Below are 26922 nucleotides of genomic sequence, written 5' to 3' on the forward strand. Positions count from 1 at the left end.
CGTCCTGAGCTCTTCCGGTTGGTGGTGGCTTATTAGTTCCGTGTTCCTTACCAGGACCTGTTGTAAAACAACTCATGCAAATGGTTACTATGATGCTTGGCCAGGGTGGGTGGTTTCAGTCAGTGTGCTTCCCCTAACAGAACAGGTCACAGAAAAAAAGAAAATAGAAGTATAGAGTCAGAAAAAAATACAACATTTGAGGAATCATAAGAAAACTGAATTTTTCGTAACTGAATAATTGAACCTAGTTTGTGTCACTAGTGTGAAAATAGATGGATGAGGTTTGACTCCCTTTTGTCCTCCCCTAGAAAGATCTCAGATCTGCAGCCAAAGAGCTGATTCTCCTCAGTCTGATCTCTCATATCACAGTGTGCTTATTGGAAAGCCATCTAAGGAATTTCAAACTTTCTAAATACAAAATGCCTCTTTTGACCAGCCAGGAGTCACCCTCATGACTAAACAAATCTGCCAATTTTAGAGTATCCCCTGCTTTGACTTGTCACTGATGCAGCATCTGGCAGGGACATAGTGCTACTGTTTGCAGGAAAGTTCAAGAATGTTCCAAAGACTCCAGGTGGCTGATTTTAGTGTGAGAAGAGAGTCAGTCATCAAAATAGCTGCCTCCCACCTGTTTTGTCTTGATTCTTCTCTAAGACATCTTCACTCTCAACAGTTTCTAGAATTTGACAAGCAACATCTTCTTTTTCAGAAATTTCTAGACATTTCTGTAGACAACTAGAATGTTCCTTGCCATTTCTACCCACCTTAATTCTTACTCTTTCATTGGGTCTTGGTGACCGGAGTGTTCCTTTTCAGGGAATCTCTTTGTAAGTGCCTGTGGAGTATCTGCCTTCAAGGCACATTTCAGTTTTCCTTCCTTGGTGGCGCTTTGAACAAATATAATTGAATCATTTGTTTAATGTGTGATTAGCACCTGCTTTTCCCCCTTAGATAGACATGTAAATAAAAATCATTCCTGATCTCATATTCAACAAGTAGCTTTCCTTTAGCTCTGTAATCAAATTTGATTTTTAAGTTTAAGCATAGTAGAGCTTCAAAGGGTCATAGATGATAATGACAAAAAGTGCCATTTACATTTTAAAATAGCTTATTTGGTTAGTGTTTCATTCTTGTGCTCATGTGCAAATGGCAAATTAAGTAATTATAAATAATTCAGTCAACACATGGTTATTGAGTGCCTCTGAGGTTCTGGGCACTGTGCAAGGCCCTGAGATCCAGTGGTAGACAACCATCAAGATAACATCAATCAAAGTCTCCTACTGTCACTAAGCTCCCACTTTAGTGGGGCATGCGGATATTAATATATAAATAAATTCATAACTTAAGTAGTGATAAATGCTCTATAGAAGAAAAATAAAGCCCAGTGAAAGAAAAAGATGCCAAGTGGTATTAATTCTGAAGGAAGTGCCTTGTTATTTTTGAAATAATTCTTGTGTTATTTATTTTTTCCTAGAAATGAAAATTAGAGACACTTTTCTATACAGCTTATAGAAAAACACTGCTTTCTGGGATGTGGTTTTGAGTGTTTATTTGGGATCACATTTGAAATATACCTGCATTTGACATGATTTTTCAACACCAAAATCAAGAAATGTATGTGATTATCATTTTATAAAGAAAAATACATATTTAACAAACCTGTAGATGCTCTCTAGTGTCCTAAATTGGCTAAAATTGCAGCATTTTCATTCTCATACCTTGGTAGTGAAATTGCAAGAGGAAGGTGACCATTTGCACTTTCAATGTAATTTTATGTCCCTCAGGGTTATTATTGGCAGGTAAATATCAAAGAATTATTTTCCCTCAACCTGGAGGATGGACTAATGAAGAGATTGAACTTAGAGGAAGGAATGTCCTCCAGTGAGTTAGTATAAAAGAATGTTATTCCATCTCTTACGTTTATGAGACTAAAATTGATGTCCATCCATCAAGATGGCTTAGGCCTTAATTTCTGACTGCAGGGTCATGAGAATTAGCCATCTGGGGGCTGGTTTTCTGTTTCCAATTAAATTGTTATTTGTTGCCCTTGTTGTTATTTTTTTTAATAGTCTCCTCTGGAATTTGTAGGAGTTACTCCTTTATATAGATAGAATTTTAAAATGTTATAGCTTGCTAATTATAAACATATGTGTATAAATATAGTGAAATAAATGCCATTTTTATATTTGAAAGAGTAATAAAAAGAATAAATGTTTTTCTTAACAATTCAGTTACTTAACAAAATTAGAAGACTAAAAAAGGCAATGCAAAAATGTTAATTGTATTTTCTCTCAAATCATTATGTATATTAAATTAATGTAGATATTTAAATCATTAGGATTTTTACCTGCATTAAGATTTTAGGAATCTGAAAAGCTTATCCAAACACTACAAAATTCTAAGATAATAAATCTTTCGAGAACAATACAAAATAGGGCCCAGATAGGTGGAAATACAAGCCATGTGTCCCTAGATTGGATGATTCAAGGTATAAATTAAATGACAGATTTAGGGCATTTTAACTCATAATCTCAATTTTGGGAGAGGAATTGGGGACTTGACAGGTTGATTCTAAAGTTAATATGCAAGCATAAACATCTAATTTTTTTTTTAGAAAGATAATTTGGGTAGTTTACCAACATGATCTTAAAAGATACTATGTAATGACTATAAGTAAAGAAACCTGGTTCTGTCACAGAAACAGATAAACATGTATATGGAGAAAAATGGGGTCTAGAAATGGATTAAGTATATATGGAGTTTAGTATATGATAATGTGGTATTTAAAAACTGAGGAAGAATGTTTTATTTAATAGATAGTATTGAAAGAACCAAATATACACTTGGAAAATAAAGTAAAATTATGTTTCACTTATGTATCATTCATATAAATAAACACTAAAGGAGTTGCATATTATAGAAATGCTAGAGGAAAATATCTTTTTGATTCCGGAAGTAGAGCATGTTTTCTTAATCAAGAAATGAAAGTAGCTTGCCATGAAGTAAAACTCTGATGGAACTGATTTTATAAGATTAAGGAACAAACAAACGAAACTTGTATACAAGGAAAAGTGGATGACATATGTTGCCAGACACTGTGCTAATAATTTTACAAGCATCAACCCGTTAACCACTGGATGAATATTACTTTTACCCACATTTTGAGTAGTAATTGGAGAATTATAATGTTTAAACAACTTGTCCCCGTTCACAAAGCTAATAAGTGATGGAATGGTGATTTGGCTACTGTGATTCTGAAGTTTGGGCTCTTAACCACATCACTGGGAACAGAGTCAAAAGAAGATGTATTTAGGCACTGTATTCATCTACATTTAAATTTGTTCTATCAGACAAGTTGGCATCCACGTAGGATATTTAAAGAGGGTGTGTGTGCACGCTCAGTCGCTTCAGTCATGTCCAACTCTTTACGACTCTATGGACTATAGTCCTCCAGGCTCCTCTGTCTATGGGATTCTCCAGGTAGGAGTGCTGGAGTGGATTGCCATTTCCTTCTCCAAGAGATCTTCTCCACCCAGGAACTGAACCCACGTCTCTTGCATCTCCTGCCTTACAGGCATGTTCTTTACCACTAGTGCCACCTGGGAAACCCTATTTAAAGAGTATCTTGGACTATTATTTCTTATATGTTCAATATAATAGTTTTAAACAATATAAAGTCTCTTCATAATATGATTTAATGGTGTTTAATGCAACTTACTAGATTATATCTCACAGTTCAATAGAATATATCATTGCTTTACTTCTTTGAATCATTAGACTAACATCCTCTTTGGGAGATAGTGCAAAGTAAACCCTTTTTACATGAAGTATCTTTCCTCATAAATGCTTATCTATTTGATAGAAAATAATAATAAAAATATCTAGTGCCGGACCATCCATCTGTCTCCCCCCTTCTCTCAAACTAAACATGAGTAACTTTCCAAATGCTTAACTCTCCTTATTTTTAACATTGAAATTATCACCTTCACTTTAGATAGAGTGCATTGTTCAAAACTATAATATTAATACTTATAACAAAACTTACAGCAAAAGTATGAGGTGCACCTCTTGGCCCTAAGTCTGTGCCAATCAATAGTTCACAATTTAGTCTCAGCTGGATATTCCTGATAAAAATTTCAGGAATATCTCTTTCCATTGTCAAAGCCTTTTGCAATTCACACATAACCAAATTTTCTCACTTTATTTGCCATTCTTCTTCATATCATCTTAGTTCTAATCAGATTTCATTAATTGTTTGACTTCTCACTTCAAAATATTAACTCATTTTCATTCCCTCACCAGAAGTGCTGCTCCCCAAAGTTCCTAAATTTCAAATGTGTCATCCTTCAAGAAGTCATTCATGTTTTGCCTTCTCTATGAAATGTATCTCAACACTGGAAATAACCTCTTCTTTTGCATGCTTCTGGCTTCTGATATGCTTTGTATCCTCTTTGCATTTTAAACATCTTGTAAGATAAATACCTAATTCAACATTGTTTCCTTCAAAGCAATTAATACAGTGCCTCACACATAGTAGGCCTTTAATATGTTTCCATAAGTGATGAGTTAATTAATTCCTTGAGACTTCCATGATTTACTTTGCAAACACATTCTAAAATGTGGCTTAAGTTTTCAGGCTTTGAAATGCAGCAATTAAGAAAAAAAAAAGTCTATTTCACCCTAAATATTTTATTTAGTCCTTTATATACATACATACAGATCTTGATTCATGGAAACATTTCTTTGAAAATCTTTACAATTGCAAACATATACAGGCATATTATATAAAGAGGAAGTGCGGTTTTTAGAGAGCAGAACAGACAGCATCAAGCAGGGGACAGACAGATGCAGCAGCTCATCGGCTGTCAGGAAGGTCTCTGCAGGCAACACCTGCAGTAGCATCCTAAGTGCTTTGAAGGCGTGGAGTGGTTATTCTGCTGAATAACTGAATATCCACAGAGCCAAGGTCCGTGACCTTGAGCACAGCAGATCTTTTCTGCTGCATATGATCTTATTCCAAGTGAAGTCAAATTATTCTTCCCAGTCGCCAAGAAAACCTCAAAGCTTTCAAACCACTTTGCCCTGAGAGGTGCCTCAAACCTTCTAGGGCAGCGCACAGGACGTGAGGACCACAGAGTGCACTTGAACTGCTTGGAAGCATAAAACTTTCCATTTTGAACAGAATTCAGATGCGTCTAGGTTGTATGCCAAGTATAAAAAGGACCCTGACCTGAAGTAGGAAAGGCTGAAGGGCTGCTTCTGTGTCTTCCTCAAATCGGAGCTAGAAGAATAAAGTGTTTGTGTCAGTGGAGAGACTCACAGGCCTGACAGAGCCACAGACATTCCATCTTGACCCATCGGCCCACTCTTTCATTTTATCCCCTTTCTGCATTCAAAGAGTGTGCTTTTTAATTAGACCAGCAAGAAGCAGTAAATGAGGGAAATGTGGAAAAAGCTCTTTGTCTTCAAGTTGAAATACATGTAAAGAAAACACAAGCAGGGATTTATTAAAAGGCTTTTGTGAGGAGGCTTTTAGTCAGCATTTGACTTGGTTAAAATCCCGAGCAATTGTTTATTATGGCACAGCAGCAAGGGAAGAAAAATCAGTGCTTTGTGCATTTGTCTATTAGGAGAAGGAAGAGGAGCCTTAGATGCTTCAAATTTCAGCCTGTGGTGTACCGAGGTGTCACCTGTAAAGGAAAGACAGGCCGGCCAAGGACAGTTGCTGGTGGATGGGTGTGGGCTCCTCTTGTTAACTGTTTCAAAACCAGCTTGTGCGCTGCATTCTTTTTTTATCCACTTTAATCCCAGCACTTCTTCCCATGGCTTTCTCCTCAGAGTAGAACATCCTTGTTTTTAGCATCCACCATGAGATATTTAGCTTCCATAGACGTTTCATCAGCTTTGGGTGTTATTCTGACCAGCAAATAGGGCACCATTCAAGACAGAATGTTTGCCTTCTTTGAACTTTGGCATTAAATTTTACCAGAAATACATAAACATTATATATTTGTATAATGAGGGTTTTGGAGATTGGCTAAAATTTTTTATTAAAAGAAAACTGAAAACAGTTGAATTCAGCTACTTGGGAGTTTCTATGTGTTTGGGCAAATGTGATTGCCTGAATTGGTGGTACAACTCTTCATTGCTTCTTAGATGATTTTCCTTCAGGAAGGAAATGTATAACGTCAGCATCTGAATGGGTTGACGATCCTTGCTTGTGCTTTTACATAACGACTGGCCCTTTTAAAGAAAACTGTGGTTTAAAATCAGATGCTTGCAAAGGTCAGTCTGATAATGTACATCAAAGGGAAGAGAGGACATGCACTTGTATTGCCATTTTGTGAAATAAAGTATGCCAACTACTTATTAATTACTCAACAAAATGCAGATGTAAAGCAATACTATACACAGGCAGATCATATCCAAAGAATAAATTATAACGTAAAGAGCTGCAATATTTTGTCACATTATTGTAACTAAATTAGTACATTTATAAAGGAACTCTTATTACACGTTAAATGTGTAGGTCATATCTTTCTAAACCCATGATTCCCTTCCATGTTGATACATTTGAATCATCTGGGAAACTTCTAAAAGTGCCCATGCCCAGGACACTCACTGGGCCAATTAAATGAGTATAGAGGTGGGGGTCTGGAACTGAGGCAATAATATTTTCTAAGTCTCTTTAGATGGTTTTGTTGTGATGCCAAGTTGAAAACCACTGTGAACATTAAACATTTAATCAAATAACCTCAGTCTGATATACCTAATTAGTCACTGATTCAATTCTTGTCAATATAGTTATATATATTCAATTTATGTTTATTTTTTATTGAAAAAAGATACAGATTTTCCCCCCACATTATTGGCAATACTATCAATTTAAAATAAAATGCACTGTCTGTTTTTAAGTGGCAATATTTGAATGTTTAAGTCAATGACTTTCATTATAGTACTATAAATCAAAATAACCTGCAGAATTAAAATTTTGATGTTGAGAAGCTTAACATAATTAGTGCAAACACGGTAAGATAGTCAAGATGATTACTTCACTTTGAGATTATAGCTGAGAAAAAATATTGGTACTCTTAACTGGCAACTTGAAAGCTATAAAGCTAAAATTTTACATATGTTGTCTTGCAGTTAGGAAAACTAGTTATCTGAGAAAGAGATTAAGTCAGGATTGAATGTCATGTTGAAAGAGCCAGACTGCCCTATATTCTTCCAAATGAATATTTTCTTCCCTCTGATACTGTGAAGATGTTCCATTCAAACCTATTTAAAACAGCATTAGAAATGCAGCAGAATCTGGTATAAAGACCACAGGATTCAGTCAGAGATCCATATTCCGGTCTGAGATATTCACAAGCTACATACTTCGTGCCAAGTCTTTTAAGTTCTCTGGGCCTTGGTTTTCTTAGCTGTAGAGTGAAAAGGCTGAATTAAATCGGTGTTTTTCATTTTGATTAATTTAATGTAGTTTTAATTGGAGGATAATTACTTTACACTATTGTGACAGTTTCTGTCAGATATCAGCATGAGTCAGCCGTAGGTACACATGTGTCCCTTCCCTCTTGAGCCTCCCTCCCACCTCCCTCCCCACCCCACCCTCTAGGTTGTCACAGAGAGCCGGCTTGGGGTTCTCTGCATCATGCAGACAATTCCTACTCGCTATCTATTTTACATATGGTAAGGTGTATGTTTCAATGCTACTCTGTCAAATCATCCCACTCTCTCCTTCCCCCACTGTGCTCCAAAGTCCGTCCTTTATGTCTGCGTCTCCTTTGCTGACCTGAAAATAGGATTATCAGTACCATATTTTGAGATTCCACATACAGTCCATCCTAAAGGAGATCAGTCCTGGGTGTTCATTGGAAGGACTGATGCTGAAGCTGAAACTCCAGTACTTTGGCCACCTCATGTGAAGAGTTGACTCATTGGAAAAGACCCTGATGCTAGGAGGGATTGGGGGCAGGAGGAGAAGGGGACGACAAAGGATGAGATGGCTGGATGGCATCACCGACTCGATGGACATGAGTTTGAGTAAACTCCGAAAGTTGGTGATGGACAGGGAAGCCTGGAGTGCTGCGATTCATGGGGTCGCAAAGAGTCGGACACGACTGAGTGACTGAACTGAACTGAACTGATGTATGAATTAATATACAGTATTTGTCTTTCTCTTCCTGACTTATCCTCTGTATGATAGGCTGTTAGGTTCATCTACCTCATTATAACTGACTCAAATGTGTTCCTTTTTATAGCTGAGTAATATTCCATTGTGTGCATGTATCACAACTTCTTTACCAATTCATCTATCAATGGACATCTAGGTAGTTTTCATATCCTAGCTATTGTGAATAGTGCTGCAATAAACCTTGGGGTACATGTGTCTTTTTCAGTTATGGTTTCCTCAGAATATATGGTCAGTAGTGGGATTGCCGGGTCATTTGGTAGTTTAATTCCTAGTTTTTAAAGGAATTTCCATGCTGTTCTCCATAGTGTTGTATCAATTTGCATTCCCACTAACAGTGCAGTAACGTTCCCTTTTCTCAACACCCTTTCCAACATTTACTGTCTGTAGACTTTTTGTTAATGGCCATTCTGACAGGTGTGAGATACCTCATTGTAGTTTTGTAAATCAGTGTTTTTCAAACTTGAGTGGTGAACCTTTTTGAAATCAATTTAGATCAATTACCATTTCTAGGTAAAAACAATACAAGAGTGCATTGCAAGTACAAAGTCTATATAGAGGATGTGAATCCTGAGTACCTAGGAAGAAATTTTCGAGACTTTGAATTACAAGATCTCTTTAACTTTTATGGTTTACTGATTGTTCATGAGAAGGGCATGTAATGCAGGGAAATGAGGCATAGGCAACTTATTTCAAGCATAGTATCTAAAATATATCCACATATTCTTGCTATACAATGTCACGGTCAGTGATCTGTAGAAAGAAAAGACTTGTTTCAACAGGGTATTTGGCTTACTCACAACAGGTAGAAAAGGTGAAAAAAAGTATGTAAATTACAGCTTGTGAATGTGGAAATATGTCTTATCCTTGAGACCGGAGAATGCTCACTGCGAGAAGTGAACAGATGCATTGTGAATTACAGCTACCGATTTAAGAGGTGGTATTATTCAGTCTGGCCAGAATGTTCTCTCATCAGTCAAATGACTTCCAAGCTAAAAAGTGAGAATGTGCTCTGCTTTTTGATTGCTTCATTTATATTTCATCTATGTTATTCTACATTTTGTGCTTACTGTTGGGAAATGAGTTCTTTCGATGGAGAGTAAGGGAAGGGACGGCCCAGTAATTTACAAAAAAACATTGAGTTTCAAGCTTAATTTGTTACTGGAAATAAGTGGAAAGTAAGAAATAATAATAATAAAGTATCAGGAGTATTACTCCAAATCTTATTAAAATATGACTTAAGGGAGTAGGTGCTAGAAATATACTTCTTTTTCTTATTTTTTTTTTAGTGAGGTGTAGTTGTTGTACAGTATTATGTGTTTCAGGTATACAACATCGTGATTCACAATGTTTAAAGATCATACTCCATTTATTGTTATAAAATACTGGCTATATTACCTGTATTGTATAAAATTTTTTAAAATGTTTCCCAGGTGATTCTGATGACCAGCCCTGTTTGAGATCAACTGAGTCTAGAGACTCAGATTCTCATCTCTGCTTCATCTGTGCCTAGCTATAGATGCCAGAGAAAAATCTCATAACCTACATAGGTCTCCTTTTTCCTGTACTAAAATTTACATTTATGTGACTCACTGAGATTTCTGATGAAGTTTCACTGTTAATCAAAAAGCAGCCAGTGTCCATATTTTAAAAATTGGAGCCTAAGACATATTTTATATTGTAGGTGGCACTAAAAAGGTAATTATAATAATTTCTACATTCTAGGAAGTTTGCTCTTTTAATATTAGATCCCAGCACCAACTTGTTGACAATGTCAGGTGTTAACCAAGGAGACTGTTCTCTTATAATAATTCCCACACGTACCCCTGTTTTGTAATCCTGCCTGTTTTCCTATTCCAATCATAAAAATCTGAGCTGGGAATAAATATTTCTGACCAATGCAAGCCAGACCAATCAAATTTCATCCCCTTTGGGGAATTCAGAGCTCAAGTGAAATTACTTGGAGACTGGGGTTCACTGTTGTTGAGTTATATGAGTGATACAACATCATAGGAGACCAGAACCTGTGAGGAGCTTAGGTCTTCCCCATGTTTCTTCCCTACCAGAACTTCACGGGTCAGCAATCCCTTCTATTCTGTAAACCACTTCCAAATTCTTTCCAATAAATTCAGTATATTTGCATGAGGCTAGAGCTCTGCTGGTGTTGGGAAAGAAATAAAGACCTAAGAAATCTATTGAACAGAATAACTTCTCTCCTGTGTATCTAGAAAGGTACTAGTTTTGTACCATTCTTGGGAGACTTGAGAAAATAGTATTCAAAGCAGACGAGAAACCTAGTTTGAAAAATGCTGAGCTTGACAGTGTTGATTTATGATGCTTTCAATACAGCTATGATAGATGGGTGTGGGGAGGTTATGGAAGAATCAGTATATAATTAATAATCATAATTCCAAAATCATTATATCATCAATCCTTATTTTTTAAAAATCTGAAGGTGTGGCATGGCAACATCATGATAGTCATTGTACTGTTGTCAACTCAGAGTCGGTTACATATGTGACCGTGGTCATGTAGCACAAACCATTAAGTGGGGAAACTGAACCCAGGGTTCCTAATTCCAAACTAATCCACTGGAAAGTGTTAGTCGTTGTTGACTGGAAAACACTATTCTTTGTTGATATATCCTTTCATACATTCATTAGAGAAATATACATGGTCCTGAATTGATTCATATAAACTTATGGTAAAATATTATCCTCTTCTTAAAATGTTTTATTATTCTAGGCATTTCATTTATTTGGAAAAGTGCCTTAAATTTGGGAGAAAAAAAGTTTCATCAAGTACATTCTTTTAACACCCCAGCATATATTGAACCAGAAAGTCTGTTGAAGGTATTTGCTTCTGGACAAGGAAGAAAAGTGAGCAGAATAGAAAGTTTGCTTCTGATAGAGTGTGAACAGAACACTTTCAGTGTTGCTTTATTTTTCTTAAATTTTAAGTCCTTACAGTCTAAGAGGAAAAGTATCTCTAGAAGCTGAGATAGACCGGGGGGTTGCTTTGGAAAGTTCTTTGTAAAAGTAGCATCATCAGGAAACTTTAAAGACATTTTAACTCTAGCTTGTTATGTGATTTTGACAGCAGGAAAGCAGTAGTAGAATTTGGCGCAAAGTTGAGCCTCAGTAAATGTTTATTGAATGAATCAGTGAAACAGTGGCTCAATAGATCAAGAATGTTATAGGGCCATAAAATTTTAAAATTGAAAGAATCACTGGAGATCACTTAGGCCAGCTATGTCACTTTTCCAGGGAGGAAAATGAGCCCCAGTGAGGCTCAGTGGGGTGACCAAAGGGACAGAGAGCTGAAGGTAGCTGAGTCGAAACCAGGGCTCAACTCTCCTGATCTTTAGTATGATGTTTTGTTTTGTTTTTTTTTCTTAGAGAATGAAAAATGAAAGTTAAAAAAAGCACAAAAGCCTCATGAAATCATTTGAAAGTCATCCAAATTTAAACTTCTTTAAAAGAATAAGTCATCAATAGAAAACATATTTTTTCTTCCTTTATGCTATTCCTTCCATCTCTTTTTTACAGCATGAAACTGAATTAACCAACATTTTCCTAGAATTAGGGTATTGGCCAAAATGATATGCTAGTTATTAAGTTATTAGGTAAAAAGCCGATTTAAAAAAAAACTATGGGACAGTCTTTTAAAATATGATATTTACTTTTGTAATGGGATTCCCTGGTGGCTCAGATGGAGACAGTAGAGAATCTGCCTGTAAGGCAGGATACCTGGGTTCAATCCCTGGGTTGGGAAGATCACCTGGAGAAGGGAATGGCTACCCACTCCAGTATCCTTGCCTGGAGAATTCCATGGACAGAGGAGCCTCGCAGGCTATAGTTCATGGGCTCACAGAGTCAGTAATAATAGCGATAACCAGTAATGATAACGATAACCAACAACTGATTGCTCACTATATGCCAGGCAATATAAAGCAAACTTCTTTATATTCACAACAGAATGTTGAGGATAAATTTTTTGCATAGAATTGATTAAAGCCCCTTGAAACAGAATTTAAATAACCTCTACTCTAAAGAAAATCTCTAAACACTGGCCACTTATCTCCCTCAGCACTTAGTAGAAGACAGCAAAAATGATCTTTTGACAACCTCTAACACAATTCCTGCCTCCCTACCTCCCACCTTCCTTATCTACCCAAGCATTAGAAATGAGTGAGTGGACAGAAGAGTCAGTAGATAATAGGCCTCATGAAAATATACCGTCCAAGGAGAGTCTGCTTCCTTTGCCCGAGGTAATAGAGACAAGAGACTGCAATAGAAGCTTGTCTGCATTCTAGGTTCCTGATGCATGACAGTGTCTGCATCAAACCTGCTGACCTGCCTTTGCCTTACTGAGGAGAAAGGGAACTGGCAGGATGGAAAGAGACAAAGGAGGATAGCCTACACTCTCAACATCTGGTGTAGCCAGGATGCCTAAGATTCTGTGGGTCATGCAGACACTCTACTTTAGTCTGGAACTTGAACCATCTGGCCAGTATTACTCACAAGAAGGCCACTTGCTGGGCTGTGGGGCCAGGGGATCACAGGAGCCAGATGCAATGTGTTAGAACCAGAGGATGAAGCACGTTGGGCCAGATGAATCAATCCCATCCCCACCTCTCTGTCTGTCTCATTATGTTTGGAAAATGCAGTGATGAGGTCCTAAAGTGCACTTGAGTCTACCATTTCAAAGGCTTTAGAGGTCAGGGAGGATGAACCAAAGAAGCAGGTACAACCAATAGAAGGAGACTGCAACAATGGCCTCCGTCTTGTTCTCTTCCTTTTGTCAACTCCATCCCAATATACTGGAAGGGCCAGGTTTTAAGGCAGGTGGTAAAAAGATGTTTGTGGTTACACCACATCCTCCCTTTGTTCCTCAACTCAGACTGTGAATTGAGGGATGAAATTTATATCATATCTGAGGTGAAAGTTATCAAGTAGCCTGAGTCTTTAATAACCAAAAGACCAGAGATTTAGTAAGTCTGTCCAGGATATTATTAAGAGATGGGGAAACAAAGTGACAGTGCGTGCATGTTTAAAATCAGTGACTGAGGAAATATAATGAATGCATAAATAAATATCCTTTCATGTTTATATACCATGAGCATATCCCTTGGATTTTGATTCTAATAAATATATTACACATGTGTTATATTAAGTCTCACAACTAACCATCATGTATATAGCTCCTAGGCCTCCACTCACTGAGCAGAAAACAGATTTTTAAAATGAGTGATTATTATTTAAGTACTCACAATGTGAGAGTGGGATTCAAACCCAGTTGTATATGACTCTATAGCCCCCATTCCTATGATCTACAAGTTTATAACTGTCTCATTGCTGTCACGTTCATACATATCCAGAATCCAATCTCTACATAGAAGTCAGACTTAACTTTTTTAAATGCAGATCAAATCTTATCACTTTTCAGCCTGCAATACTCCAATGACTGCCCATTGTACATGGAATAAAATTAAAAAAAAAAATTTGACCAGAATGATGCCTGAATGGATTATTAATCTCCCTCTCAATTTGAACTTCATTACTAGGCTTTACATTTGTGACTTTTTGGATTCAATATTCTTTGCCTTAAGATCAAAGACACACCATGGGTTTCCAGTATCCCTTCTCCTGGTGCAAAGTGTGGTTCTCTAAAATTCAAGTGTTCTTGGACTTCCCTGGTGGCACAGTGGATAAGAATCTGCCTGCCAATGCAGGGAACATGGGTTCAATCCCTGGTCTGGGAGGATTTCACAAGCCATGGAGCAACTTAGCCCATGTGCCACAACTGTTGAGCCTGCGCTTGTGAGCCTCCAAGCCACACCTGCTGAGAATGTGTACCACAATGGCTGAAGCCCACACACCTAGAAGCTGTGCCCCCCAATAAGAGAAGCTTCCACAATGGGTAGCCCTTGCACTGCAACAAAGAGTAGCCCCCTCTCACCACAACTAAAGAAAGTCCTCTCAAAGCAACAAAGACCCAGCACAGTCAAAAATAAATACATAAAATAAAATCCAAGTGTTTTTAGTTTATACTGATCAGTATTAATGTGTGAGTGTGTGCTAAGTTGCTTCACTCTTGTCTGACTTTGCGATTCTATGGACTGTAGCCTGCCGGGCTTCTCTTTCCATGGGATCCTCCAGGCAATAATACTAGAATGGGTTGCCTCCATAGTATAATGAGGAATAGTATAAATGAGGGATGTTTATATATGTATATATGTTTAAATACAGGATATCTATAAATCTGCTATAAACATCATTGTAATCCTCTAATTATATATGTAATAGTATATATGCTATATATACATATATTTTATTTATTTATTTATTAGGCATTCATTCAGTGACACCCAAAGGAATCATAAGTTTATATAGAGTTGCTTTGGAAAGCCTATATTCACCACACTATGGGTCTCCCTGGTGGCTCAGATGGTAAAGAATCTGCCTTCCCTCAGTTGGGAAGATCCTCTGGAGGAGGGCATGGCAACCCACTCCAGTATTCCTGCCTGGAGGATCCCCGTGGACAGAGGAGCCTGGTGGGCTACAGTCCACGGGGTCACAAAGAGTAGGACACGACTGAGTGGCTAGGCACAGCACATGCAATGCTCTGTTTTTGCTTTGATTGTGTCACTGATATCCACCAGGTTAAAAGATGATGAAGTCTAGTAGTAGATTCAGCTGTGGGAGCTGAGCCCGAGGCAGGCCCAGAAATGGCAATATTGCACACCTGGTGAATGTTTGCTTCTGACTTTTCCTGCTTGTCATCTGATCTGTGCAGAAGTGAACGGTCATCAGGCCAGTTAGCATGGAGTGGCCTGTTCGGTTCCGGCACCTGCAGTTATACAGACAAAGGCAAATTGGTTGCACAATAGAATTGGAAAATTGTCCTGGAGTATTGAGCTGTGTCCTATTATTTTTTATTTTTATTTTTTAGAGTATGTTCAAGTGTAAATGGTATTTAGTTTTTGGTCATTAGTTAGAGGCTCACTTCATGCCATTATCTAGGGAGTAAGGAAGAGAGTAAGATTGGAGTAAAGAAAGCAAGGGGGATTTACATATTATGATTTTACTGTAATTAATTAATGTGATCATGGTTTTATCTGTTCAGCCCTCACTCTCTTTATCTAATAAATGAAAGCATTTGTCAAATAATATCTAAGTCTTTCACTTTCATATTTAATGACTTCACATATATCATCATTAAAAGTGTGCCTATTTTTCTAGGGTTATCTGATGGATACTTGGCAACGTACATCTGGATTGGTTGCCTTGAGGTGTATCTGAAGTGAAATAAAACCTTGAATAATGAATATTTTATGAAGCTTTATTTCTTGCTGCAAACAATAGAAGCTAACCACAGAATTTCTGTAGGTTGAATCATATCGGGGAATTTTGGAATGATTTATAACATTTCATCATATAGAAAATCCAGATAAAGAACTATTCTCCATTTAAAATAATGCTATTTTTCCTTACAGTGATCAATTGATTGTTTTAAAGTATAAATTACAAAGGATTTTGGCAAATAAAACTCTTCTGTTTTCTGTTACATTTCTTAGGAACTGAGAATTTAACCTGATGTGATTCAATAGGCAGACCTTCTTTTTCTACTTTTCTGAGCTTGCTTTATCTTCATAGTCAGAGACAGCCAGGGTCGTTATTTAATTTAATAATGTAAACTTCTAGCGTGTACCTTTGTTTAGTCAAGGATATTTTTGGCATGATATTCTTGTGTGTTTGACTTCTAGAGCAGTAAAACAAATGAAACAAGTGTCTTACTCAAATGTCAGTTTTTGTTCATTTTTTTTTTTTTAATGTGTTGATTTTAGTTCCTGGTTTGTGTTGAACACAACCTTAGAATATATTTTAAGGTATAGTGAAACCTTATAAACCTATGCGATTTGGGATTGTGTATATGAAAAGCAAGATAATCGAGAACAATAATGTAGGTCAGATTCTTGCCTTCAGAAAATAGCCTGACATTCTCTATGTAAGTGGGAATAGTAAGACTTCTCTCTGACCATAGATATCTTTGCCTTAGGAACTAGGGTCATTTCCTTGCAGGTCCTTCACTTAGTAAAGAAGTTCAGTGAACTTGAAAGTTGTGGCAACATAGGGTAAAATTAGTGCGACTTTACCCAAAGCATAAGCAATGGGAAGGGGCACTGCTCTGAGAATCAATTTGTGCTTGAACTCGGGAAGTCATATAACCTTTTTTTCTTTTTTGTCGAATATTCTGCTCTCTAAAGTAGAAATCAGTAATTCTTGCTGTTGAAAAGGATCCTTTTGTTCAATTGACCATCCAAAGATTGAACACCATCTGCCATATCCAGTTAAGTTTTGGTTATGTTTAAGTCCTTTCTGTGATGAGAAATTTGTTTTCTAGCAAATGAAATGTTCCACCTATGGATAGCTCTCTTATAAAGTCTGTTATTTTGAGATATATTTTCTCATAGCGTTTATGCTTTGATTCTATTCACACCCCTGATTCGCTGCAAAATGGAATTGCTCCTCTAGGGAACATCCTTCCTGGTGTTTGATGGTTCTGTCACGTATCTTCTAAATTTTTCTTTAGAGGGTTTTTGACACTACCTTATATAATGTAGAAGCCTTTTATCATCTCAACATATATCCAATAAATTCCAGCTTGTCTAAATAGGAGTGTGATAGCAGGCATGAGCCACCTGAAGACCATCCCATCGCTCTTCTAAGAACTTCTATGAATGTAACCCATGCTTACCTGAGCTTTTTTGGGTGTCTCCCTCACACTTTGGGGTTTCCCGATGGCTCAGATGGTAAAGAATCTGCCTGCAGTGCGGGAGACCCTGGTTCAATCCTCATATCAGGAAGATCCCCCGGAGAAGGAAATGGCAACTCACTCCAGTATTCTTGTCTGGAGAATCCCATGGACGGAGGAACCTGGTCAGCAACAGTCCATAGGGTCGCAAAGAGTTGGATATGACTGAGCGACTTCTCTCTCTCACACTTTGATTTATGTTCTAAATCCTCTAGATTTAGCTTTCTTTGTTTTATCTGGCATGTCTGGGAAGTCATGTTTTCTACATATTCTTCCTTGTTCAGTTGAATGATTTTAGACCTCAGAATAGAACTCAGATTTTATACAATTTAGATTTTTTTTCATTGAACTTTCCTTCAGAAAACTAGATGAGCAAGAACTGTGTATTTTTGTCTAAGTCATAAGAGAGTTGAAAATTGGTGAGGATTAAAATCCAGTGGTACCCATTAGATATCTCTTTCTCCAATTGTTTATAACAGAAAGCAAATTAATATAGAATATTAGAAAAATAAATCAAGTTTTTGAGCAGTTTATTTTTTAAATGTTTCTCTAATTCTGTCATAGCATTTCTATGATGAGTAGTAGACACGCCCTTCATCTCAACAGTGATCCGTTAATCAGCACATTTGGAGTATGGTCCCTCAAACAATTATATTATATCCATGCAGCTTATATATATTTTCTAAATCTTGAGAGGTTGCTCTGGAGAGCAAATGGTATTAAGGGACATTGATAAACATAGAAAAGTTTTAAAGTGATGTGTAGTTGGTATTATTACTATTGTTATTTTCATTTTTACTAATAAAAGTACTATTAATAAAGTAATGTCTTGCTCATATCACCCTATTAATCAGGAAGAAAAAACTTTATCAGATGAATTTATTTTGTTCTCAGTCATCTAGATTGTGAATTTAAATTATTTTTTGAAATATAAATACTAGGAAGTGCACGTATCATTAGTGTATAGCTATATGAATGTTTGCACTCTGATCACACATATAAGAAAACCCAAATCAAGAACAGAACGTTGCTAGTACCCTCAATGTCCTCCTAACTAGTTTCCTCTTCATTTCTACCAAAGGCAGTCAGTACCTTGATTTACGACAGTAGAGATTTAGTTTTGTTTATTTTTTTAATATAAATAAAATCATAAGTATCTTCTCTTTTGTCTGGCTTCTTTTTTTTTTTTTTTACTCAATGTTATCATTATGAAATTTATCCATATTTGTGCATGTGGTTATAGACCATATAGTCTCTTTGCTGTTTAATAGAATATTCTATAATTATACCCCAATTTATTTATCCATTCTACTATTGATCAGCATTTAAGTACCGTTAGTTTGAGGTTATTATGCAGACTGTTGCTGTAAACATTCTAGCGTGTCATTCTGATGATCTTGTGTTCATTTTGTTGGATGTATACTTATAAGTAAAGGGGAGATTCGTGGGTCGTAAGATAGGCAAATTTAGCTTTTAAAGATAGTGCTAATTTCAAAAAAGCAGTTCTCACCAGAAATACATAAGAGTTCTAGTTGCTCCACATCCTAACACTTGGTACATTTTGTCTTTTTCACTTTTTTTTTTTTTTATTCATTGTAATGTAATGTATTGGTATTTTATTATGGTTTAGTTTGCATTTCTCTGAATTCTAATAAAGTTGAGCATCTTTTCCTGTAGTTGTGAATCTAATTTCTTTTTGATGTTTATTATTTTAGAACATATTAGAAATGCATAAGATATTTGGATCTTATCTTTTAAAATGGATGTAGACCCTATCTTTAATTGTTCAACAGGAAAGCATGAATAACACTTTACTGTGCTACTTGGTATTTGCATTTGACATAGCACAGAACTTAATGATAAAGACAGTATGGTAACAAGGACGAATTATAGTCCTCTTAAAGAAAATTGAATGACTTACATATTCTCATATGGTAAACAAATTCTTTCTTGAAAAAGAACATAACAAAAATATTTCCCTGCTTAGATTCATGTCTCATTTATGACTTTTTGACGTAAAGATATATTCTTCAGGGTGAAATCTTCCAAAACTGCATGGCTACATTTAATGAAAATTTAAATTATCTTAATTTGGTATTAAACAACATAAATGGAGTGATATATTTTCATTTTTGAGTAATAGAAATATGACAGTGTGAAATGTCATTGACATTCATATAACTTCACAGATTTCCATCTAGTGAACTACGAACTCTAATATTTAGAACTTTTCCTTTGGCTCTGCCACATTATCTGGATTTATTTTGCATAAATCATATTTGGAATGATGTGAAGTCTGTTGGATAAAATGCTACAGCCTCTTAACTAGCAACAAGTCTCTTAAAGGACCCAGTCTCTGTTATTTAGTATTTAAGGGTAGTAGGCTGAATTCAAGTCCTCTTCTGTGACTGGCATTTTCTGAATTTGACAGTCATTTAAACTCCATGTTTAAATGGAGTCACTTTCCCAATGATATAAACTAAAAACTCGGGCTAGAAGATCTCTAAAACTTCCTTTGGTTCAGAGACCTCTTCTGAGTATTCAGTGGGGATGAAAAGTTTGCAAATATCCCTTTCAGATAAGTAAATCTCACCATATCTGATGTATGTATATGGATATGAGCCAGAATTCTCTTGGCTCCCTATTCCTTGAATTCTCTTGGCTCCATGTTCCTATTACTCATCAAATGATCAGAGCAGTGAAGAGAGAGTAATGGATTGAAAGAAATTGGGAATGTTATTTTTATTGATTATGGTAACCATTTTCTAAAGACCAGTACCTTTATAACATGTGATGTTCCCATGGGGTAGCACAAGGCCAAACAGTGTTTATTGCAGTTGGTCGATTTTAAACTCACCAGCACTCTCACTAATTAGCATTGGATAACAATGACTATTTTTTATAGCTTTTATAAAACCTGGAGTTTTTCTATCTTGTCAATTTTTGTCGATTTCATGGCTGCAAAATGAATTGTGAATTTGAGTTTTGCCTTTCCCTGAAGACTCAAAGAATTGAACATCTTTTTACTTATTCTTATAGTATTACCGGTTTTTCTATGAAATTGTTGTTGTTCAGTTGTATCCAAACATATTTTGCCAATTTTCCCATTTTTCATCTTTTTTTTCCAAACTGATTGATCAGAATGCTTTGCAAATCCTGTGTTGTATTCCTTTGCAGATTAATATGGTATGAAAGTATTTTCTGCCAACTTAATTTAGATTCTTACTCTCTTTATGGTATTATTGATAAACAGGTGTTCTTAATTTTAATGCAGTTGAATATGTCAATATTTTATGTCTTTTTATGCCTGTTTAATAAATCCTTCCATACTTCCATATCATAATTTCTTGTCTTAACAAAAAGTTTACAGGTTTACCTCACTAATTTATCTTCTTAGTCCATGGAGAATTGATTTTTGTAAACAAAATAATGTAAACATTCAATTTCACTTTATTCATGTAGTTAACCTGTTGTCCCAACACCACTTATTGACTAATCTGTACTATTCTCACTGTTTTGCAATGCCTGATGACATAAATCATTTTCATATATGCATAAGATTATTTTTAGTTTGATCAATATCTTTATTCTCTCCTTTTGTCTATCCTAATGAATTATCTTCGTTATCACGATTTTCTAACAGTGGTTCATCTTTACACAGGAAACTTCCTTAATCTTCTTTCTCTGGTCTATCTTGGCTATTTTGGGCTCTTTGTTTTCCCATAGAATTTATACAAGCAGCTTTTCATATTTGCTTTAAAAAAAAATCATTGATATTTTTGTTGGAATTTTACCTAATCTATCGATCTGTTTATATGTTTAAAAAATCAGTTTTCCCCAGTTCATAGAACCCTGCAATCTTTTTGAAGTATCTTAAACCTAATAGATTTTGAAGATACTTTTGGTCCTTCAATTGTACAATTATATTTCCTAATGTGATTTTTTTTTCCACTTGTACTCTTGATAATGCTCTTAAGTTTTTCTTTTCTTCCTACATTAGCTAGGACTTGAAGCACAGTATGTTGATAGCGGGCATCTTGTTCTATAACTGATCTTAAAGAGAGTTTTCTAGATTTCATAATGAAGTATGGCATATGCTATTTGTTTTAGATCATTTATCGTATTTATTACATTAGTTAGGTTAGAAGGAAGACATCTACCATTTCTAGTGCCCACCAACTTTCCCAGATGTCTGTACAGCATAATCTCATTATATCGTGAGAGACTGATATGACTAACCATGTTTAGAAATTGAAATTTTAAAAGATGCATAATTGCCCCCCAATACAGTTAACACGTGGCCCTCTAGGATCTAAATTCATACTTTAGCCTATGTTTTTTTTCCCCCTTCATTATATCATAAATATTTAGTTGTGCTGGCTCCCAATATCAAGCCATTTGCCATATTGAACTGACCTGAGAAGCAAACACCTAACCTGTAGACTTTCAGAGAAAGGGATTAGGTCAGTGTTGGTCCCTCCACTATTGCTGAAGACTAGCACTGGGCTTGCACTTGTGGATTTCAGCTAATAATTTGAGTATGTGAAGGGAAGGGACCCTTTAGTATGGATCAAGCTGTCATTGCTATGACTCTGGCTAGATTGTAGTGAATTTGGCCTGACCACTAGTCTTCACTAATGGTTCACTAGTGGTAATAACTCTTCCTCAAGGGTTCACTCTCTTGTGAAAGTTCTTAGGTGCTCACTATCTTACTCAGTGCCTTGACTGCCTGTATTGGTTACGATGCTTTCTGTATCCAGAGAGTCAGTCAATTGGACCTTGATGAGCTGAGACCTTGATTTGAGCTCCAATGCAAAGACATGACTTATATGTCTACTGAATGCAAGTAGTGCTGAGTTAAAATCCTATTGCCAGGATAAAGATAAAAGTGAGACCCCTGTTGGTATATGAACCCTCCAGTGGGCACAGTAGAGATGCTGTATTACCAGTGAAACAGATTCTCTAGTACCACTTGTAACTCTATGTTTATAGTTTATTAGAAGCTGAGTCCAGACCATACGGTCTCATTTTTCTTGGTACAATGCCATCACTGCCTAGAGAGTTGAGGGAGATTTTGGCTTCTACTTTTCCTTTAATTAAACTCACTTAATTAGTGGGAAAAGACTGCTCTTTCCAAATAGCCACCATTTCTATTTGATTTAACATTTTGTGGGATCCACGTTGTTACCCCTAAATAAATGTGGAGAAGACTGAGAAATATAGAAAATGTTGAGACCTCATTTACATGCTATTCCCCTGAGAATGTGCTGGAATTCTTACCAGTCTCATAAAAGCCAGTCTTGCCATCTGCTTGGTGAGATCAGAGAATGAACAAATAATCCAGCTTCTGCCATTAGACCTTCTATCACTATCCTCTCCACCCAGGGAGCAAAAAAAATGCATTTGCTCTATAAGAAATCTATTCACTCCCAGACCAAATTCTGTTATTTTGCTTCTTTACTTTCCCCTCACCTGATAATTTGTTATGGTTTCTCAATGGTGGAAATATTTGGCTCTTCACTGAAAAGATCTTTGAATATAAATACCTCACTGAAAATTAAAATAACCTCAGTTGGGTGGAGAGAATGTTGCAAACACTTTAGAATCCATTGTTGCCAGCAGAGTAGAACCATCCAATATGTATTTATGGTACCTGACTCATGCCCTGGAGATATCACAGAGCTACTTGCTCTGATCAGAGCTCTTGTAGTGATACTTAAAAATTAATTGAATTTTCAAGAATGTCAGATTTAGCTATTGCAGTTGATGGCCCAGTAGCTGACGTTTCTTAAAAATATGCTGCCACCTACAGTATTGTTGGGGAATGGCAACCCACTCCAGTATTCTTGCCTGAATGCCATGGACAGAGGAGCCTCTGTCCACAGGTTCACAAAGAGTTGAACATGACTGATCAACCAACCCTTTCACTTTGTCACAGTGCTGTTTAACTCTGACAAGGCTCTTGTCATAAATGTTAACTAGACAAAGAGTTAATCTGGGGGCCGATTAGTGATTGTTTCTGTTAAGATTTGGTAATTTGCATAGTATATTTTCTTTACTTATGCATGTGTGTATCTGTTTTCCTCCAGGAAAAGAAGAATATATTGCCACTTTCAAGGGATCGGAATACTTCTGCTACGACTTGTCTCAAAACCCCATTCAAAGCAGCAGCGATGAAATAACTCTGTCCTTTAAAACCCTTCAGAGGAATGGACTGATGCTTCACACCGGGAAATCAGCCGATTATGTCAATCTCGCCCTGAAAAATGGAGCTGTCTCTCTGGTCATTAATTTGGGATCAGGGGCCTTTGAAGCACTAGTGGAGCCCGTGAATGGAAAGTTTAATGATAATGCCTGGCATGATGTGAAAGTCACCAGGAATCTGCGTCAGGTAACAGCGCAGTGGATAAGAGAGTAACTGGCTTTGTTTCTCGCTACAGCTGTGTTTGTGTGGTATTTGCAAACCCTAACAACATGAGACTCCTCAGAGTCGCTTACAAATTAGCTTTTTCTTCTTCTGAGATAAATCTTCCTGCCATACTTGAGCAGGGGCATATCTAGAAAGTTCCAGGGGCCCAAAGGCTGTTTTGACTCATCAACATGTGACAGTTTCCCAGAGGGCTGCAAGGTCATCCCTGAGACCTGCCCTTCCTGTGACGTGTGTGATTCTGTTGTGTTTTTGGTTTTTTGTTTCTTTGATTTTAAATTATAGTTTTCATGGTGATCATTTGGAAGCATGTACATTGGGATCATTAAATCACAGTTCCTTTTTTGTAGTTAAAAAAAAAAGAAAAGTCAAACAACAATGTGTTTGTGATTCAGGATTGTGTCGATCCCTACTTCCTCCCCAGCCCAATCTCTGAAATGAGGACAGAAAAAGCCCCCGAAGGGGGAAAATGACTTTGGGGATTTCCAGATCTCCTAAAGAATCCATTTATGAAGATATTTTTCTTTTTTAGCACAGACACTTATGTTAAGCCCCAGATGTCTCTGCAGAGACCAGTTCATCTTCTAAATGCCCATTTCTATTTGATTATATTTTTAAAAAATTCTTCCAAGAGTCTACATATTAGAAAAATAGAAAAATACCACTTTTTCAGTCTACCTATGGGTCCCCATATACTGTATGGTTTTAACTGAGACATATTATTACAGTATATATATATATATATATATATATATATATATATATATATGTATTCAGATGAAAATGAATAGATTGTCCTTATATATTGAACATGATAAGTTTTGGTTACTATTTGAAATTTTATGATATTACAATGTACCATTTTGTAAAGTGTTGACAGTGACTAATTTTTCTGCAGTACATGCCGATCTCAAACTAATATCCTTAACATATTTGTTGTTTCTCTGAACAGTTGCAGAATGACCGGATTGTCTCTGGTTTTCCTTTACTAAAACAGCCCTCTCTTTCTGAGCTGTTAACTGACTAACCTTTTCTCTCCTGCTTCTGAAAGGCTTAAACTGTCCAAGCTAGAGAAGCAACCAGGAATTTTAGGAGTGCAGGGTTAGTCTAGCTGAGGCAGAGGAGTAGAAGTAAAGGGTTCCTGAGACCCTCCAAGACCTTTCAGAGGCCTTAGTGTCATGGGAGGAGCCCTGCATGTTTCCCACCTGCCCTGGGGGATAGTTTCCCACCATCAGGGTCGCTGTAGACCACAGACTTCTTATACGTGTGTCTCTTTGGTTTTCCCTTTTTATTTTTCTCTCAGATTCTCACCAAGAGGCCGAAGGCTCATTTGAGAGAAGCACAGAAGGAAGGGTGGGGCTTGAGGAGCCCACTTTCTAGATTTGCCTTTGCTCAGGTTTCAAACCAAACTGCGAATTGGTAGCTCCAAGGAAACTGCAGTTATACGGCCGGGGTGCATGTGTGGCAGGACAGATTAAAAACAAATCCATTCTACTCATTCTATGTGTCAGGATCTTTGCTTTGTTTCATTGCAGTAAACTGTGATCCTAAAGTCCATCAATATGACCGAAGGAAGTTTTGGAGTTGAGGAGGAGTCCTTGTATGCTGTAAAATTGAGTAGTAGGGCAATGACAACCAATTCCTATGAATTTGCAGGGGCTGGGGTGGGCCAGGGTGGGGGAGGGACCACTTCTGGGCAGAAGGTGGCAGTGGTCAGCTGATGAGCTTTAGGCCTTTGAGTCCCTTTTAGACTTTTTAAATGTCTGTCAGATGTACGCAGGGAGACAAAGGAACATTGCCATATGTCTGTTTCTGTCTCATAGCAAGTTACGAACAATACTGGCAGGAAAAATATTACCTCTGTGGGAGGCCTATTTGTTAGTCTGCTTTTTTCTTGTAAAATTTTTTTGCCCTTTTTCTATGTTACTAACATGCTTAATAACTAACATGTCATTCATGGAATGTTTCATTCTACTAACCGTTACCTGAATCAAAAAATGTACTAACATGGTAGAGACCATCATATTTTTTAAGTAACGATCGTTATTTTGTTCACAGTTTTTAATTTCCTTTCTCCCCCCTTCTCCACAAAGCACTCAGGCATTGGACACGCTATGGTAAACAAACTACATTGTTCGGTAGATATCATTCTAATTGTTTCTTATTTTGGGTTTGCCGTGTGTTTTCTTTCTTTCTTTTAACTGTAGACATCATTAACAAAAGAGGAACTGCGGTTGGTACTCTTCTGCTTACTTTGACCTCCTTCTTTTCATCTGTTGTTGACCTTCTTATTTTTTACCTGTCCCTGTCAACTTCTGGTTTCCAACTCACCTGTAGGGGCATCGTTAACGTTTCGAACGTTTTGCATCCAGCTGTGGTTTAACACGGGATAAGACCAAATGGTGGCTGGCCCGAGTGACCGCAAGCTCAGCCAGCCTCAAACCATTCATGACGCATGGCATGCACCCTTGATCTGGGAATGCTGGAGATGCCACACCCACTCATCTTGCCCTCATCATGAGCAGTTGTGTGTTTTCCTTTGGTTCGCCCTGTTTCCTTTCCTTTCTGAACTGTCCTGTCCCTCCCGCATGAGCACATCAGTGCCGCTTCCACTGGTTGTTTTGCGCCCCCATCCCCTTTGGCATGGACGCAGGCACTTGCATGGTGGACACCTGCTGCTCAATAGTGCAAAAAGTGACATTGCTGGAAAGAGCTTGCGCCTTTTCTGTTAACAAGGTGCACGTGTGATTAGTTAATAACAGACGACTAAACTTTACTAATATGTACACCAGCAAAACTAACCTAGGAAGCATTTTACTAACACCATTTTTGTGTCTGCTAAATAACTTTTGAGTTGCCGTAGGGATGATGCTGACACTAGTTCGATAACCAGTTAACTCTCTAACTAGTTTAGACCTCTTAGGGCTAGTTGAATAGAATCCAAGAATAAACCTCAAACAGACATGAAAATGGGTTCCGCCATAGGTCTAAAAATAAAAACCAAAAAAAAAAAAAAAAAAAAAGGCAAAAAGCAAAATGAAAAAAATAAAACAAAACAAAACACAACACAGGCATATCCCAGGATTACAGGATGTAGGTCTGAGTATAGCGTGTCCTTTCCCTGTGCTTTGTTATCTAGGTGACAATATCAGTGGATGGGATTCTTACCACAACGGGCTACACGCAAGAAGATTATACCATGCTGGGGTCTGATGACTTTTTCTATGTCGGAGGCAGTCCCAGCACAGCAGACCTTCCGGGGTCACCAGTCAGTAACAACTTTATGGGTTGTCTCAAAGAGGTAAATATCACTGTCACCAGAATCATTTCTAATTCATGATCTCATCATTTCAGATCCGGACTCAAAGCACCTTTGCTGAAGACCTGATGTTTGTGGTGTCAAAGGGCACACCCTTAAAGTCAATATTCCACTGTGGTTTTTATAGGTTTGGAGGGATGGGGGGAAGCTCATAGAACATTATCA

General features: G+C 37.0%; 1 protein-coding gene across 1 annotated transcript in view; it reads left to right on the plus strand.

Annotated features, from left to right (window-relative positions):
- NRXN1 (neurexin 1) overlaps positions 1-26922 on the plus strand; it is a 1175743-nt gene that overhangs the window by 422637 nt on the left and 726184 nt on the right. Inside the window, exons 5-6 of the mRNA XM_061155451.1 lie at positions 23101-23402; positions 26578-26739. Coding sequence (XP_061011434.1) covers positions 23101-23402; positions 26578-26739 — 464 coding nt within the window. The remainder of the gene's footprint in view (positions 1-23100; positions 23403-26577; positions 26740-26922) is intronic.

The sequence above is a fragment of the Dama dama genome, chromosome 11 (genome assembly GCF_033118175.1).
Source record: "Dama dama isolate Ldn47 chromosome 11, ASM3311817v1, whole genome shotgun sequence".
NCBI lineage: Eukaryota > Metazoa > Chordata > Mammalia > Artiodactyla > Cervidae > Dama > Dama dama.